Source organism: Balaenoptera acutorostrata, chromosome 5 (genome assembly GCF_949987535.1).
Source record: "Balaenoptera acutorostrata chromosome 5, mBalAcu1.1, whole genome shotgun sequence".
Classification (NCBI taxonomy): Eukaryota; Metazoa; Chordata; class Mammalia; order Artiodactyla; family Balaenopteridae; genus Balaenoptera; species Balaenoptera acutorostrata.
Genome location: NC_080068.1, coordinates 44780434 through 44798958, shown reverse-complemented (window position 1 = coordinate 44798958; position 18525 = coordinate 44780434). Strand labels below are relative to the sequence as shown.

Below are 18525 nucleotides of genomic sequence, written 5' to 3'. Positions count from 1 at the left end.
GTTTTGTTTAATCACTAGAGATTGTTTTCTACTCTTTCTATTTCAAATACACCTTCTTGACTCAGTTACAATATTTCTGCAGAGGAATGTGCTCTACATTCCAAACAATCACTTTATAAACTTTTTAAATCCAACAGATTTGTTAACAAAAAATTAGCTGTCTGCAATTAATGGTTGAAACCAATATTGTAAAAAATAAGTGGTGTAGGCTGGTAGATAACTGGAGCCCTCTGAAGGAAGTAACACTTAAGCTGGATTTTGAAGGATGGAAGAGGAATTAGGAGAATGTGGGGAAAGATTATATGTCCAAGAGCTTCCAGCCCGGAATCAGCATAATATGATGTCAGATCAGTGAGCAGACTATAGTGGTAAATAATGTGGGAAGGAGAAGAAGGTTAAACTTAGGGAGATACTGGGGTTTAAGAAGACAACAGAAAACCTTAAACAACAGGCAGAGAATTTTGGACTCCACTTGTAGGACAACAGTTCACAACCATTTTCTCTCTTCCAATGCACTTGAGAGATGCAATTGCTCCCAGTGCCAGCAATGGCACACAATTCAAGAGATCCTCAAATATGGGAATGAGGTAGTGAGGATGATATCAGGATATCTGAGGAGGAAGGGTGGTAATAAGGGACATGAGAAATTTCAAAAAACCCACTTGAAATTCTGATATTCCTTCCTTCAGCACTCCACTCATCCCTGCACACCTCCCTCAATAGGAATGGGAAGCCACAAGAGACTTTTGAAGAAAACACTGTCCTTTTTAAAGTGCTTCATGGCTAGGTGTTAAAGTATTTCATGGAGTAACTGCCTAATTTCCTAAACACTAGACAAGTCTATTTCTGCACTTTCCAAAGGTAATTCATAGAATACTCATCCCATAGATATCATTTGTTAAAAAGGTTCAGTCCACATAAGTTTGGGAAATCTCACATCACATCCCTTTCTGTCAGAGATTCACAAACCATATTAATTAGCCTACCAAAGGATCTAAGGACTCCCACAGTAGAGAAACCGGTTCAGTTTTTTTAACCCAGAGTTTCCACACACTTATTTGATCACAGATTTTATTCCCACATAACACCTGTTAATATCCAAGCATTCCACAGAAGAAGTGGAGAAACTCTGGCCTATGTTAGTTTGTACATGGTTGGAGCATGTCACGTGTGGCTCTGTACCCACCACAGACCTTCTTATGCGAGACAATAAAGCATTTTGTCCCCACTCCCCATAACCTTTCCTGTCTGCTCTCATTTGCCTCTTCAGTTCCTCATGCAGAGAAGAACCCAACTCCAGCCCTCATTTCTACCCTGTAAGTACCCCCCCAAATGGCTTTATTCAGTGGGGATGGTGAAGTGAGGCTTCTGGGCTCGTCAGTGTTTTTCTGGGACCCTCACCAATGTCCATCCCCCAAATCTGAGCTAAGTAACCGACCTGACTAAAAGAGAAAACAGCCTGGAGAACCTGAGGGCACTTGTGGGTCTGCCTGTGTAATTAACTAGAAGAACGGGAAGGGTTGTGAAAAGCTGCTGAGCAAGGGCCAAAGAAAAGAGGAGAACAGACCTGTCTGGACCTGAATGCGTTACAAAAGCAGACGAGAATGAAAACGAGGAACGGCCTTCTTCCTAGCTCTCATTTCCTTCTTCTGCAAATGCCCTGAGCGGCCTTTTTCATTCTTCCCCAGCACAGCTGTAGTCAGCTTTCTCCTTCAACGCTGTGCTCTGTGCGCCCTCTGCTGGCCCTGACCAGCAGTTAGATTTAAAACCAACTGCCCCATAAAAGTTACATTTGGGTGGCCTACAGAGATCTTTGCCATCTGCATATCCTCTCTTAAACTTAGCTACACTTCCTAGCAAAGATGAGAGTTCAACTTCTTTTGTATCAGCAACAACAAAAAGTTGGGGGGGATGATAAAAAGGGAACTATAAAATAATTATATTCATATTATGAAATGCAGCCCACCTATATTGTGTCCACAATTGTGCGAGGCACTGAAGATTTAAAAATTAATAATACTCGGCCCCTACTCTCAGGAAACTTACAGGTTAGAGAGAGGAGACCAACATACAGCACATTTCTCAAAGGGAAGAATTTTAGAAAATTTCTGTAACATGTGCCTTGAATGATGATTCCAATATGTTCACTGAATCTATAAAGAATCAATTCAATATACCAAACCATGCCTTCTTAAAGGTGCCTCTTATTGGATAGATTTGGTTACATGACAATATGGACTCATAATGATCATGGAACACCTGCTGGGGGCCAGTCGCGAAATGCTTTATATGTTAGCTCATTTTGTGAATTAGGTTCAGAGGTGAGCCTAAGGAAGAAACTGAGGTTCAGAGATGCCAAGATTACACAACCAGCACGTGGCAAAGTCAGCATGCAAGTCCAGGCCTGCTTGACTCCAAGGTCCCTTCAATCTCTCCCCACTATCTCGATCACGATCCAGTTTCCACAAATATCATTGCTACCTGAGGTTCCCCTCCACTTGGTCATTGAGTATAATGGAAAAGCCTAATAAGATGGTCAACAATAGTATCTCACGTCATGTTCATATTGAGCAAAGCATTATGTGAGGGCCCTGGCCTTAAGGAGTTTACAATATAATGGAGCAGGAGCTACATGCAAAATAAATTAAATGCAGCCAACAGATTTTCCACACGCCAGAAACAGCTAGCTTGAAAACATAATGGAAAACAAATTCCACTAACAAGAGCACCCAAAGTACCCCAGAATAAACATTTAAAAATTTGTCAAGCTGGGCTTCCCTGGTGGCGCAGTGGTTAAGAATCCGCCTGCCAATGCAGGGGACACGGGTTCAAGCCCTGGTCGGGGAAGATCCCACATGCCATGGAGCAACTAAGCCCGTGCGCCACAACTACTGAGCCTGCACTCTAGAGCCCACGAACCACTACTGAGCCTGTGTGCCACAACCACTGAAGCCCACGCGCCTAGAGCCGATGCTCCACAACAAGAGAAGCCACCACAATGAGAAGCCCGCGCACCGCAACGAAGAGTAGCCCCCGCTCGCCGCAACTAGAGAAAGCACGTGTGCAGCAACGAAGATCCAACACAGCCAAAAATTAATTAACTAATTAATTAATTTAAAAAAAATTTGTCAAGCCTTTATGAAGAAACTTACAGAGCTTTTATAGGAAGATATAATATAGAACAAATAGAAAGTCAACCGATGTTCCTGGCTGAAAAGACTCAATATTGCAAATATATTAATTCTCTCCAATTTGTTAAATTTAAAAAATAAACTTGCTTTATTGAATCACTGTGATATCAGCACAGAAATAGACCTATACATCAACTCTAAAATCTAATTAACAATGTACATGTGGGAGTTTAGTCTGTGGTAAAAGCGGCATTTCAAACTAATGAGGAGGGACTTCCCTGGTGGTCCAGTGGTAAAGACTCCAAGTTCCCAAAGCAGGGGGCCCAGGTTAGATCCCTCGTCAGGGAACTAGATCCTGCATGCATGCCACAACTAAAGATCCCGTGTGCTGCAACTAAGACCTGGTGCCGCCAAATAAATTTAAAAAAAAAAAAAAGAAAACTAGTGGGGAAAGTAGTCAGTAAGTGGTACAAAACAGCTGGCTGTACATTTGGGAAAACACAAATTCCTATCTTGCAAGAGACAAAAAAACGAATTCCAGGTGGATTAAAGATTTAAACAGTAAAACAAGCAAAAGAAACAGAAAAAAAATAAGGCAATATTTTTATACGGAGATAGAAAAGGAAGCCTTGCACAACATGCCACCAAGGTCCAAGATCATAATTAAAAAATACTGACATGTTTGACGAGGTAAGAAACAAAAATGTCTGGAAAAGAATAGACACCAAAAAGAAAAAGAAAATGGTAAACTTCAGAAGAAAATATTTGAGATATATATAATAGTCAAAGAACAATGTATTATTAATTTTAAAAACAAAACAGGGCTTCCCTGCTGGCTCAGTGGTTAAGAATCCACCTGCCAATGCAGGGGAGACGGGTTCGAGCCCTGGTCCGAGAAGATCCCACATGCCGCGGAGCAACTAAGCCCGTGCGCCACACTACTGAGCCTGCGCTCTAGAGCCCGCAAGCCACAACTACTGAGCCCGCATGCCACAACTACTGAAGCCCATGCGCCTAGAGCCCGTGCTCTGCAACAAGAAAAGCCACCGCAATGAGAAGCCCACGCACTGCAGTGAAGAGTAGCCCCTACTCGCTGCAATTAGAGAAAGCCTGCGAGCAGCAACAAAGACCCAACGCAGCCAAAAATAAATAAATTAAATAAATAAATCAAAACAAAATAGGGACTTCCCTGGTGGTCCAGTGGTTAAAGACTCCGTGCTTCCACTGCAGGGGGCACGGGTTTGATCCCTGGCCGGGAACTAAGATCCTGCATACAGCACCTCACGGTCAAAAAAAAAAAAATAGAGTTCAGAAAAAATATGTTATTCATTAATGTTAAATATAAAATGCATAAAAAAGAAAAGACAAATATAAATTAGATCACTGCAATGGTTATTTTCATGGGATGGTAAGGAGATTTTTACTGCTGTATTGTTTGAATTTCAACAGTGATCACACACTACAAGAAAAAAAACTATAAAAATATTTCCATTTCTGAAAAACAACAATAAGTAAAAGAAGAGTCCTTTACAGGAGAACTTAATACTTTACAAGAAGCATCTTGAATTAGTGAGTGCTTGAAAGTCTCCAGCTTGTGGAATATTCGGAAACTCTCTAGTGACCTAAGAAATTGGATGATTCAAAATTAGTGACTTTTCCTTCTGAGATGCTAGTCTCTAAAAAGCAATGACAGGCTTCCCTGGTGGCGCAGTGGTTGAGAGTCTGCCTGCCAGTGCGGGGGACACGGGTTCGAGCCCTGGTCTGGGAAGATCCCACATGTCGCGGAGTGGCTAGGCCCGTGAGCCACAACTACTGAGCCTGCGCCTCTGGAGCCTGTGCTCCGCAGCAAGAGAGGCCGCGATAGTGAGAGGCCCGCGCACCGCGATGAAGAGTGGCCCCCACTTGCCACAACTAGAGAAAGCCCTCGCACAGAAACGAAGACCCAACACAGCCATAAATAAATAAATAAATAAATAAATAAATAAATAAATAAATAATTAAAAGGTGCTAATAATTAAAAAAAAAAAAAAAACAATGACCGTAGATTTGCTGGTCCATGAAAGTAGTCATGAGGTCTAAAAGCTTGTTTTAAAAGAAATGGACGCAAGTGAAATGTCCCCCTTCTCCTTTCCAGGGGTCCATCTTCTCTTTCTGCTCCACCCTCAAGATTTTGCCAAACGATCAAGGGAAAGACAGAAATACCTGCGCTGTTTTATATTACCTGCTGTGGTTTTTATTCTCAATGATTCCTTTTGCATAAAAATAGAAAACAGAGAAAATGGAGGAGGAGGTGGAGGAGGAACAGAGGATGAAGAGCGGGGAGAGCAGGCAAAGACTCTCAGCTCTAAATCTTTCAGAATAGATTCTGGAAACTCCCCGAAGAGAGAGTCCGTGGAAAGAAAAGGTTGGCAACAGCAGAAGCCAACAGTAATGCCACAAGTTGGGAAGAATGCCTGAAGGGTGGGCAGCTCCCCACCTGGACCTGCTGGAGTCTCCCCAGGCTGGAGGAGGGCAGAGGGTCCATAGGAAGCAATCCAGCCACAGAGCCCCAGCTGGGAGATGAGGGGTGATGGAGTGTGGGATGTGAAGACTCTCAGCCAACTGGGGATCCAAGGGCTTGCTTCCCAGGTGAGGTGAAGTCTGAGAGCTGCTCCCCCATGACAACAGTCTGACAGCATGACAGGAGGGATGGCAGCATGCTATGTTGGCCAGAGCCCTGAGACAGCCTCTTGAACCTCCCAAAGCCTCAGAATGGCATGAGGGAGCAGCAGAAAGTGTCCTTTGCCCCTAAGAGGGCCACAAAAGCGGTTGAGAGAGAACCAGAGTGCATGAGGGAGCCTGCAGTTTCCAAGTAGAGCGTGTGAACTGATGACCACAGACAGAAAACAAACATTAGCAGCAGATGCCACCTTAGAGAGACGAAGATCATGACTCAGGAAATCTCCCCTCCACCAAGTTCCTCACACACACACAGATGTCCCCCCCCCCACCATGTAGAAAGCAGGGAAGGGGGAAATTCTGAGTTCACTGAGGACACCGCGCACTGACTAGATTAAGCTCAGATATCGGGTAACATGAGGCTCACGAGAAAGGTCGAGTTGTGTTATAAATTATGTTTTACGTTGCTGTAGGCTGGAATTTGTGGGCTGTGCAAAGTTGACCCACCGCACTAGCTTCACAGGATTGTTTTAATATGACAAGGTGAGCCCAAGAGGGGGACAGTCCCACATACACCTCTCCAATTATCAGATGCTTGTTGTTGTTACTACAGCTCATGATTTCATTGCCCAGTGGCTTCCAGCTCCACTATTTACTAAACAGAAGGAGCAACGCAATGTGGCCAAGTTTATTAAGCTTATTTTTACAGTAAGCAAGAATATACCAATGCATTACCTCAGAGTTAACATATTTCATTTTCCCACATATAAGTAATGTGACCAGTGCTTGTAATTCACTCAACCCACCTGTAACATGAGATCTTATCCCTAAGTTGATAAGACACATTGATTCAATATTTCCTTTATATAAAATGATTCAACAAGGCATTTTTCTCAGGCGCTACGGTCCAGACCAGTTTTGCTGCTTGCTTGTCAAATACAATTTGATTGTGCTGGGTTAAAATAAACTCAGTCAACTACCTGTCTTCACTTCCTGCCAGGCACCCCAGAAGGACATCGACTGTTTTTCCTTTAAAGTTACACCATTGGAAGCAAGAAAGTAGTTGTCATTAATGTATTTATCATACTAAAGATTGCAACTACATATCTATGGTATGCTAAGTATTTTGCATAATTACTTAATTTAAACTTGAGAACTATCCCTATTTTATAAATTAGCAAACCGAGTCTCAGAGAGTTAAGTTACGATAAAGGCACAGAGTAAATGGCAATGCCTATATTTTGGATCCAAGTGTGTCTGGCTTCTTCCAACTCTACCACAATGTCTTGCTAATGAAAATATCTAAGCTTATGCACAGGGAGATCAGCTCGGTGCTTTGTGTCCACCTAGAGGGGTGGGATAGGGAGGGTGGGAGGGAGACGCAAGAGGGAGGAGATATGGGGATGTACATATACTTATAGCTGATTCACTTTGTTATACAGCAGAAACTAACACACCATTGTAAAGCAATTATACTCCAATAAAGATGTTAAAAAAAAAAAGAAAATATCTAAGCTTATCTGAAGCACTTTTAAAAATTCTTGTCAAGAAACTCGAGGTCTAGGATAACAAGTCATTCTACCACTCCTACCCTTCTCATCTCCTACCCACTCCACCACACACCCTTCCTCTGCCACACACTCACATCCATTCCCTGAACCCGCCTGCCTTCTTCCAAGCCTTCACAGAGCTGTTCGCTCAGCTTAGACTGTCCTACCTTTCCTCCCCACTTAAGAGAATTCCAACCCACCCTCTCCATCGGACAGTGACTTTGAAAGCTTTGCTCCCTCTCCCAGGGAGAATTAGCTGCCTCCACTCCAGCTTGTGCGATTAGTTTATCTTTCAATCATAGCGCACACCTATCACTTGAGATTGGCACTTGTCTACATGTGCCTCTGCGACCACTACTAGAACATGAACTCCTAAAAGTCAGGGTCTGGAACCTATCTTTTTGCATACCTGTTAGTCCAAGCACGTAGGGAGCGCACAGTGGGAGTTCAACAAGTACTTGCTGAATTCATGAATGAATCGCATTTTAAATCAAGGTCTATATTTTACATGCCCTAGATTGCGAATGAATCCTACGTAGGTAAACACTGTGAAGTAACTGGCTCATAAATGATTTTAAGGATGACCACGAAGAAAGGCTTCACTTTACCAAAGCCAGTTTTTCCAGAGACTTCGCCAGGTCTCATCACAGTTTCAGCCCAGGCAAGGGAGGGCCCCTGCCTCCCTCCCCCTTCCCTGCCAATCAATCAATCGCTCCTCGCGCCTGCGCAGACACCGCCCCTCCCGGAGCCACGCCCCAGTCAGCGCCCCGAGACTGTCGCGGGCGGTTAGGTCCGGCGGGAACCTGTACTTCACTAGCTCGCCCACTATGACGATCACCTACAGCTGCATTGCAAATGGCCGAGCCGTGCTAGCGGAGCTGGCCCTAACCGGCGGCTCTTATCAGGTACCCCTGGGGCGTCACCTCGACCTTCGCAGGTTCCGCTTTTCGAGGGTGGCGCCCACTGCACCCGCGCCTCAGGACGGAGCGCCGAGGGGCTGCCCGGAGCGGGCTGTTGAGGCGTGAGGCCCCGCGCCCGCGTACGGCCTAGCCTGCGAGATGGTGAATCCCTGGCGGGAGCCTCTCGCGCTCCCGGCCGGCCGAGTCGCAAGTGCGCCGCCCAGGGGTTAGGGTTGGTGCTGCACGCGACATACTTGTGATTTGCAGTCCCGTTTAATTCCGGAGACCCTTAAAGATTTTCTCTCCCCCGCGGAGGAATGGCCTGGAGTTCAACACACATTTATTGAACGTGTTTTAGTTGCAAAATCCCGGAGTAAAGGTGTAGGGGATGCAACAACGAAGAGAAGACGGCGCCTGGAGTTGTCCCTTGACGAGCACATTGTCCTTTTATACCCAAGGGCTGCATTCGTTCTCCTCCAGTGTAAAAAGTATTGCAATGGCGGGAGATGGAGATTGCTCCTGTAGCACTCAGGACGGGTGACTGCCAACCACAGAGGAGGTGCTTGGCTTAAAAGTATTACAAGAGTGAGCGCTAGCCTTCCACAGGAAAGGGGAATGGGGACTCCATGCAGAGGGAACAGAATGGCGTGTCTGGGGGAACCGCGAGAACCTCAGTGTGGCTAGAGCACAGGATCACAGTATATAGGAGCTACAGCTGAGGTCAGAAGAGTGGACAGAGAATAGTTAATGAAAGGTCCTATATTCAGTTTGTTCTCTTATCCGAGGGAAACCAGGGAGCGGTTAAAGATTTATAAATGGAGGAATAGCAAGATCTGATCCATTTTCTGGAAATTTTGGTCTGGTTACAATACAGAAGGGGGATTGGAGGGAAGAGAACCAGTTTGGATGGTGGTGTTACAGTTTATCTAGGCGATCTAAAGGCCTGAGCTAAGACAATGACAGTGAAGAAGGAGAGGAGTGGGCAGATCCTAAAGAGACTTAGCAAACTAATCCTCAGGAGTTAATGACTGGTTGGATATGTAGGATAGGGGACAGGGCCATGCCTAGGATGATTCTCAGTTTTCTTTTTTTTTTTAATCTTTTTTCCCCAGCTTTATTGAGATATAATTGGCACATAACATTTTGTAAGTTGAAGGTGTACAATGTGAAGATTTGTCAAATTTTTTTCTTAGGTGGCATTAAACAAGATAGAAACTACAGATGGAGGAGCAGGATTCTGGGGAAGTCAGAGGAAATGCAAGGGCGGAAAGTACAATTTGGGACAGGTTGAATTTTGTTGCCGGTTGGAAATAGCCAGTCTACTTGTGTGTTTATTCCTCCACCTTATTCCCAAAAGATTTAAGTCATTAAAAGTTCCAGTAGGTAGCAGTCAGAGGGTCAGGGCTAACAGTTAAAGATGGTAGAAGTGGGTAAGATTGCCCAAGTGAGAAGAAAGGAGTACCAAAAGGCAGAACACTGTTAAGAATAGAATAGAGAGGCTGGTCACCAAATGAGAGCAGTGGTATTCTGAAAGCTGAGAGAAGAAAATTACAAGAATGTCTCATGACCCAAAGAAGTTGAACAAGATCCAAGAGGTGTTTATTGGACTGACAGTTAGGAAATGGTAAGTGATCCTGCTGTTAGTGGTAGAAGTAGAGGCGGAAGCCAGATGGCTTTAGGCCAAGTGAATGGGAGACCAGGAAGTAGAGAGAGTGAAGTTAGACTGTTCTTTCAAGAATTTAGAAAGGGAATGAGAGAGGGTGAAAGCTAGAAGAAGTATGGTCCAGCAAAGGGCCTCATTTTTTAATACAGGGAAAACATATAGGCTAATGGAGAGGAGAAGAAGTTGAAGATACAAGGGGCAGTGACTATTGGTTAGCGCAAGACCTGAAGGAGCACAAAGGGATGGAATCCAATGTGGCAGTAGAGATGTGAGCCTTGGTTTAGAGGAATGCTGTCTTTCTCTTGGGGAAAGGAGGGGGTGTGGATATAGACATGGAATTTAGTCTCTTTCTGAGGCTCTCCTCTGTGCCAGTCCCTTGAATGCCATGTTCTTCAGGGTTCTAACTGTAGTCCTCTTTTAACTTGACACATTTGTTCACACCAATGGACACCTTTATTTTGATCACTGCCAAATCTGCTTCCAAGGTAATCCCTCTCCACGAATAGATTGCCTAATAGAAGAAGTTCAAGCATATCATGTCCAGCACTAAATTAATTCTTTCCTAGCGGATTCCTCCTCGTGTATTTCTAATCTTGCCGCATAGCTCTACTAAGCCATTCAAGCTGGAAACTGGGAGTCATCTTTCATTTTTCCCTCTTCTGCACCCTCAAATGTGTTCTTTGCCACCAAGTTTTATCAGTTCCTTCTCCTGAGTATATCTTGAATCCATCTCCTTGTTTTTGAACCACATCTTCATCAAGGCCCTTATTACTTCTCACCAGGGTTATTGAAGATGCCTCCTAACTCATCTCCCAGACCTCAGCCTTGCCCCTCTCAAAACCAGCCTCCACACTGCTGCTCAGAGGATTGTTCCTAAAAGCAAATATGATCCTGTCACTCCCCTGCTTAAAATCATTGGGTGGCACCTGATTACTTTCATTGTAAAGTTCATAGTCCTTAGCCTGGCATTCACAGCCCTCCCTGGTAGGGCTTTTCCATGATTACCTCCTTCTCTTCCCCAGCTGTCCCTGTGCTCCAGCCATCCTGAACTTCACGCTGCTCTCCAGTCTCGCCAAGGTCTCCCTTCCAATCTCCTGTTCCCTCTCCCTGAACCCACTTGTCTCCATTTTTTAGCAGTGTCACCTCTTCTGTGCTCTGAGATGTTTCTCAATTCCTCCTTGAAGCCTTCTCTATGCCCAGGCTAATTTATATCCCTTTACCAAACTACTTGCCAGGTTGAACTGGAATCTTCTTTTACTTATCTGTCTCTGACATCGGACTCCTTCAGGAGAGGGACTGTTTTCAGTCCTTACAGTGGACAATGCCTGGACATAGTATGTTCTCAATAACTACTTCATTAATTATGAAGGGAGAGAGTCAGAAGGTTGAAGAAGTTTATAAGCCCATTGGCCTCTCATTATGAAGCATGCAGGGAGGTAAGAAAGTGGAAGGTGGTGGAGCAGTATGCAGTTGGGGGACAGGATTAAAGGTCTGCAATGACTGCTGTGTGGAAGGCTGACCAGGGAGAAGGAGCTTTAAGGCACAGTTCTATCATATCTTCCTTCAGTGCTAAATATTAATGTCATATTTTATACTCGTTAGAAAATATTAGTACCTACCAAAGCTTAATCATGAAATCAAATGGAACTGGACAGGACTGTAGAGATCATCTTACCCAATCCTTTCATTCTTCACACAAGGAAACAGACCCAGACAAGTCATTTTCTTAGGTTGTGCAGCACTTCAACTCCAGAAATGGCACTACAGTCCAGTGTGTCGATTATTTTACTGCCTCATGTTGCCATTTGCTTTGTTTCACATTTTTCTATGATTTCATAGTTTATATACTGTAAAAGAGACACTTTGGGAAGGCTAGGGGAATATGTTCCAGTGATGAGAATAGAGTAACTGAAAGATTATGTATTCTCTTAATTCCCTTAATGTTTCTTAGGAAATCCTTTCCTAGAGAATATTGCCTGGATTTTTCTGGTAATACCAAGAATTTCAAGTTTTACTCTCTACCATTAATAACAAGCTTTTCTCTCCCAAAAAGTTTTTATTTCAAGTGTCATTTTTTGAAAATGAAAAGTTAATCAGGAGTTTGGCTATTCAAGTCTTCTTAGGTAACTTTCAGGTTCCTTTCACACTTCTAAAGTCAATTAATGGGATTCCGTATAATTAACTGTATTTAAGGTATTCTGGATAATCATAATACCTTGCAAATTTTCTCCCAAAGAATGAGCCTTATAAGAAACAAGTAGGGACTTCCCTGGTGGTGCAGTGGTTAAGAATCCTCCTGCCAATGCAGGGGACACGGGTTCAATCCCTGGTCCGGGAAGATCCCACATGCCACGGAGCAGCTAAGCCCATGTGCCACAACTGCTGAGCCTGTGCTCTAGAGCCTGCAAGCCACAACTACTGAGCCCATGTGCCTGGAGCCCGCACGCCGCAACTACTGAAGCCCACGCGCTGTAGGGCCCGCGTGCTGCAACTGCTAAGCCTGAGTGCTGCAACTACTGAAGCCTGCATGCCTAGAGCCCATGCTCTGCAACAAGAGAAGCCACCGCAACAAGAAGCCCACGCACCACAACGAAGAGTAACCTCCCACTCGCCGCAACTAGACAAAGCCCGTGCGCAGCAACGAAGACCCAACGCAGCCAAACAAACAAAAAAAAGAAATAAGTAGAAGGGATCTTAGCAATTATTTGTTTAATAGGAAGATGTCAGTGAATAATAATGAGTAAAAATTTTATCTTAATCAAAAAAAAAGATAGAAGACTGCGTAGGTTATTCAGAGACTAAAAGCTGAATACTTTCAATCCATTAACATTTTATGTATAGCTTCGTAGAAGTCACTGAAAAGATATTTGATTAGATAGTCAAATATCTTACCAGTCATATTAATAATGTGCTGTGAAAAGGACTAATTAGTGCAACTTATATTTGCACACTTATATGTATATACACAAAGTATATGTATATTTATGTAATTTTAATATTTTCCTTCATATTCATATGAACATTTCTTGATAACTTGCCTCTTACCATGCATTATGAATAACCACCCATTAGTTCTCCTAGTGAACAGTTGTTCCTTAATAAACTAAACAGAACATTGGTAAATTAAGCAGATGAGTAATGAAAGACTACGATCTTCTAAAAAGTAAATGCTGACAATTTATTTTTAGGAAACAGCGGCAACAGTGCTTAAACTAGTGCTTCTTAGAGCTGAACCAAAGACCATAATTCAAATGGGAAGGTAAGGTATATTCTAATAAAAGTCTATTTTTTAATCATTACCAGCTGATAATTACAATGATAATGACATGGGGAAAAATATTTCTTATACAGACTCTTGACTGAACCCTCAGAAAGGAGAACTTCTATATGTAAAAGTATAAAATCATGAATGGGAATGATGAACATTAAATTCAAGATAGTGGTTACCTCTGCAAAAGAGAAGGGAGGAGAAGTTGAGGAAGGGTATACAGGGGACATTAATTGTATCTGTAACACTTTGACTGAATGGTAGGTCTACAAGTGTTCTTGTTATCTTATTCTCCATACCTTTTTAGTTATCCCCAAAATATTTCATTAATAAAAAAGGAAACTTCCACTTGAAAATATCTTTAATAACATCACTCTACTTTCCTTGGGACATCACATGGTATGGCTTAAACCATGTAATGTTCCAAGTAAACATTTTGCTAGTAAAACAGGTGGGGAATAAGAGAGCTTCTATTATTTTTAGACTCATCATTGTGTTTTTAAAAGGAGGTTTGTTTTAACCTTTATATTGTAAAATAAAACAAAATACAAAAGCCACATCAAGCAAATGTATAGTTTTATGAAGTTTCTCAAAGGACCTCCCCCAACCAACTGCAACTACCATCTAAGCCAAAAAATAGAACGCTGCCAGGTATCCCCAAAGCTCCCTACCACGTATCCTGCCCCATTCACAGTTTCCTCCCTCCCCCCCAAATCAACCATCATTCCAAATTCTGTAGCAGTCACTTATCCTGTTTCTTCATTGCCTCAGCACCTAAATAAGCATCCTCAGGCACGAGAGCCCAATCCTGCCCATTTTTTAATTTGGTGTCTTTTAAGTCTCTTTAATCCACATATTCCCCCTCCACCCCTTTCCTTTCCTTACAATTTATTGTTGAAGAACCTATAGAGTTTCCCTCAGTCTGGTTTTGCTGATTGCATATTCAAAATGCAGTTCACCATGGTCCAAGCAGCTGGATCCAGTGGCCTAATCCCTTTGGCAAGACTGTAGGTGTTTTTTCATCAGACAGTATATAATACCTGCTTATATCTCCTTTTGGCATGCTAGTAGCCATTGGTATTCATTGCCTACACCCTAGAGCCATTAATTTATTGGGGGTTGCATAATGGTGATATTCTAGTTTTGTTTTCACTTATTAGCTGGAATGATTTCAAAAAGAGATTCTTTCCTCCTCTACTCTTAGCTTACCTATATTGAACATTCTAATTTGAATCTTTTGAGGACCTCTTCCCTGAACTCCAGACTTGTATATCCAACTGCTCATTCCACATATCTGTTGGATGTCTGATGGGCATCTCAAACTTCTGTCCAAAGCCAAACCTCCTCCTGCAGTCTTCTACATTATCACCTTTCCAGTTCCTCAGGCCTAAAACCTTTGTGATCCTTGACTTCTGTCTCTTTTACTTCCAAACCCAGCCCATCAGCAAATCCTGTTGTCTTTACCTTCCAAATATATTCAGAATCTGACCACCTCCACCACCATCTCTTGCTTGGGTTACTTGATATAAAGTTAAGTTCTTGTTTTTTATTATTTTGTTTTTGATTTTTAAGGATTGCACTCTTTAAAGTTTGATTTAATAACATTTTATAATTATGTAAAACATTTATATGGCTCCAAAGTCAAATCTGCAAAATGAGTTTCCTTCACAAAGTCTAATTTTCATTGCTTTCTTCACATTACTCTCTCTCCCTCTATGTAGGTAACCATTTTGAATAAGTTCTTAGTTTATCATTTTCCTTTTCTTTTTTTTCTATAAGAGACACATACATATATTTGTACTTCCCTTATGTTAGGAAATGAGACTGATACATAATTACAGTACATCATACACACTTTTCTCCATCTTGCATTTGTCAGTTAACAATATACCCTAGTCATCAGGTATTCAAGATTTTTAATTTTTAAGGATGGTTTCTGAGTGTTACCAATAACACACTAAGCATAAATTTAAAGTCACGTCCAGTATCAATTTAGATCACATATATAACTTTTGGAGAGATGACAGAATTAGCAACTCTTTTCCTGTGAAGACTCCTCCCTATTTAAAAATAAAAATATTTTCCTAGTGGATATTATGCATGTCAATATCATCATTAAAAATATTTGTAGCATATTGTATTCATGATATGATATCAAGGATTTATATTGAAGGGGCACATATCTTAAATTTTCTGCCCCTGGGATTATCTTTTCTACCTATTTTTGAGATTCCTCATTCTCATATCTATCCAGTTTAGCATTTGAACAGGTCTGTTGCCGGTTAACCATTTGGATATAGGGTGCTCAAAAATGACTAGATTAAAGCCTAGGCACCAAGCAACTATTTTGGTTGCCATATTCCTAAATTTTCTGGATTGTTGGGTAGTAAAGATGGAGGCACTTTCCAAGAGTCTTCTAGCCTCCTAATAAGTGAGTCTGAGAAGGCACAAAAGGTCTAGAAGTTGGAGTGGTCAGGAAAAGCTACACTTTGGATTACTATAGGGGAGTTTAATTCCCCCTCCCGAACTCATCCTGTTCTCTAGAATATTTGGTCTTGGGAATTTACAACTTTCAAATTCTAATCTATCATAATAGAAAGCCAAGAAGTGCCAAAATTAAATATGTCTACCTAAAAATATAAGGATAGTAAAAATCAGTGAACATAGTATTTTCTCTTTGATCAGAATCTAGATTCAGTCTTGGAATGAGAGTGACCTCCATCAAAGGCATTTGAAATATACATATATATGATTAGATTATTAGAATTTTCTCTATTGTAATTTATTGATGCAATTTTAAATGCATACTCACATTTTAGAGAGTTTTTATTTAACATAGTTTAATTTTTCAAATGTGTGAAAGATTTCTAATTATTCTGATTATAAAGTTATCTACATAGTTTTTATACTATTAATGAGAGCTTGAAAACGAAATTAAATTCTCTGTATCAGTACTTAATTTCTTTAATATTATCATGTAACTGAATGTATTCTTTTCAAAGCTTTGTCTACCATACTGTCTTTATTGACGGAATCACTTACCTATGTGCCTCAGACAATGCCTTAGATACTGTAACACCATCTGCATTTCTTAAAAATGTAAGTAATTTCTTTTACTGCTTTGACTTTTTCAGTTATTGAAATTATGAGGTCTGTTTTATAGTTTATTGGTAATAATGTCCCTAACCAAAAGCAGATCTGTCTATATAGCAGAGCCATTAATGACCTTCAGAGATTTCTTACCTTCATCCCTCATCTGTCTTCTGCTTCTACAATTCCCCTAACGCTAAAGCAAGATCTACGAAGATGATTAACCCAGATCATCTTTGGAATCTCTCGTATTTATTTTGTTCTTTAAAAATAAGAAAAATTAAGTTTTACTAATATTTAATATACCTTCTCAATAGCATATGTATTTAATTTTCAAATAATTATAGATAAGACACTTCTAGCAGAAAATATGAATCAATTATGAGTTAAATGAAAAAAATTTTTTTAAATCAAGATATACTACTTTTAGAGAACGTTTTACCTGAAAGTTGCCAACAAATATGAAATATGATAAATAGAGTACTTATGTATATGTACTTATATAGATACATGAGATTTTATAAATTTCTTAAAGGCTAATTAACCTTCTCAATAGATATAATCTACTGCTATCACCCAGTGTCTAACTTCCAACTAGAATAAGACTGTGAAAGGCAGTCTCAGAGACAGACTAGGGCTAAACCATTATTCTGGTAATTTTATGATCCAAATAGTATGTTTTTTTCTTATTTTAAAAAGTAAATAATACTAATCTTCAATTTCATTCACAAATATATAATTTAGGAAAAATATTTTAACAAAAAATATTAATGGAAAAATCGGTCAGCTGTACTATAGTTATTAATAGTTATTCTCCAGTCACATTCATGAATTATGCATATATTTCATTTGTTTAGTGTACCAACTTGTTTTAACACAACTCAAACTGTAACCATATATAGAATCAAGGATTATAAGGCCTAATATTGTAATTCACTCTACATTTATGCCTAGACAATTGTTAGCATCTACATGATAAACATTGTTAGCCATTTAACTGACTATACTCTAATTTTTTTTTCCCTCTCTGCCATTATGGAAAAACATCCCAACTTTTCCAACTCTCCAAAACCAGATGACACAAAATTACTAACTGCATGATTTTTACCACTACTTTTGGGTTGATACAACATTAAGTACAAACAGTTGTCAGAATTCCTTCTTAAAACTTTGAAATATCATATAACAACCCTATAGGGTTTGGAAGATAGTCTCATGACATTTAGTTGGGATTGTTTTGTTATCATTGAATGGATTTTGAGGGTAAGAGCAGGAGGGGAAAATGAAAAGCACTTACTTAGAGGATATCAGTGACTCCTATCCTTCCTTGTCTGCCAGAGGTGAACATCTGCGAGTCCCCTCAAGTCTTCAGAAATACCAGTACCAAAGAATCAAGGTAGCACCTGCAATCTCACGATACGAGATATGAGATATGAGCACAATTTTCATTAATACTGCATCTTTAAAATAGAAAAGATACCCTGCCACCAAAAATCTAGAACTGTTCTGGTTTCTTTTATTGCAAGTTTCTGCCAGACTTTGCTTCAAAGAAACACTTGCTATGTAATTCTCCAGTTGAAATTATCTGTATAAATTAAATATTTCCATTAATTTCCCCAGGTTAGTGAGACTTTTCTGAGAAATCCTTTGATGTCACAAGAACATTTTTCTCCGTCAAATGCAGTTGCTACAGATTTTCAACAAGTATTAGGAAAGTATATGGTATGTAACCTCCAAGTGTGGTCCTAAACATTGTCAGTATTACATCTGACAAATCAGTTAGGAATTATGAGTTAAGAGCTGTTAAGGTGAATGAGAACTAAGAACTTCTATCTCTATATAATGATAAGGAATGATATCCATGAAATATTGATAAGTGAATAAAGCAAGACAGAGAAAATATATACGGTATACTGTTATTTACTTACCATCCTTATATGCAACCATTTAAGAAAGAGGGAATAAATACAAATATGTTTGCTTATAGCAAAAAAAAGGGGGATGGGGGGACAAAGGAAGGATAAACCAAAAACATTTCAGTGGTTGCCTGTGTATGGATGAGGACAGGAATAGAAACTAGACCTCTCTGAATGAAGCTTGTCATGCAAATTTGACTTGGCACTGTGTAAATATTTTACACAATTTTAAAAATTATAATAATCATAATCATTGTGTAAATATTTTACACAAATATTAAATTAAATATTTTAAAGATAGTCCCTCAGCAGAAATTAACATTGTAAATCAACTATACTTCAATAAATTT

At 40.5% G+C, this 18525-nt stretch overlaps 1 protein-coding gene across 3 annotated transcripts in view; it reads left to right on the top strand.

Moving 5' to 3' along the window:
- Positions 1-8113: 8113 nt before the first annotated feature.
- LOC103016173 (uncharacterized) overlaps positions 8114-18525 on the top strand; it is a 31922-nt gene continuing 21510 nt past the window's right edge. For 2 of the 3 annotated variants that reach the window (XM_028166316.2, XM_007165617.2), the window contains exons 1-4: positions 8114-8244; positions 13090-13160; positions 16172-16268; positions 17880-17981. In XM_028166316.2, the coding sequence (XP_028022117.1) occupies positions 8167-8244; positions 13090-13160; positions 16172-16268; positions 17880-17981 (348 nt within the window). In that variant the 5' untranslated portion in view covers positions 8114-8166. The remainder of the gene's footprint in view (positions 8245-13089; positions 13161-16171; positions 16269-17879; positions 17982-18525) is intronic. The other variant, XM_007165619.2, reaches the window with a different exon arrangement.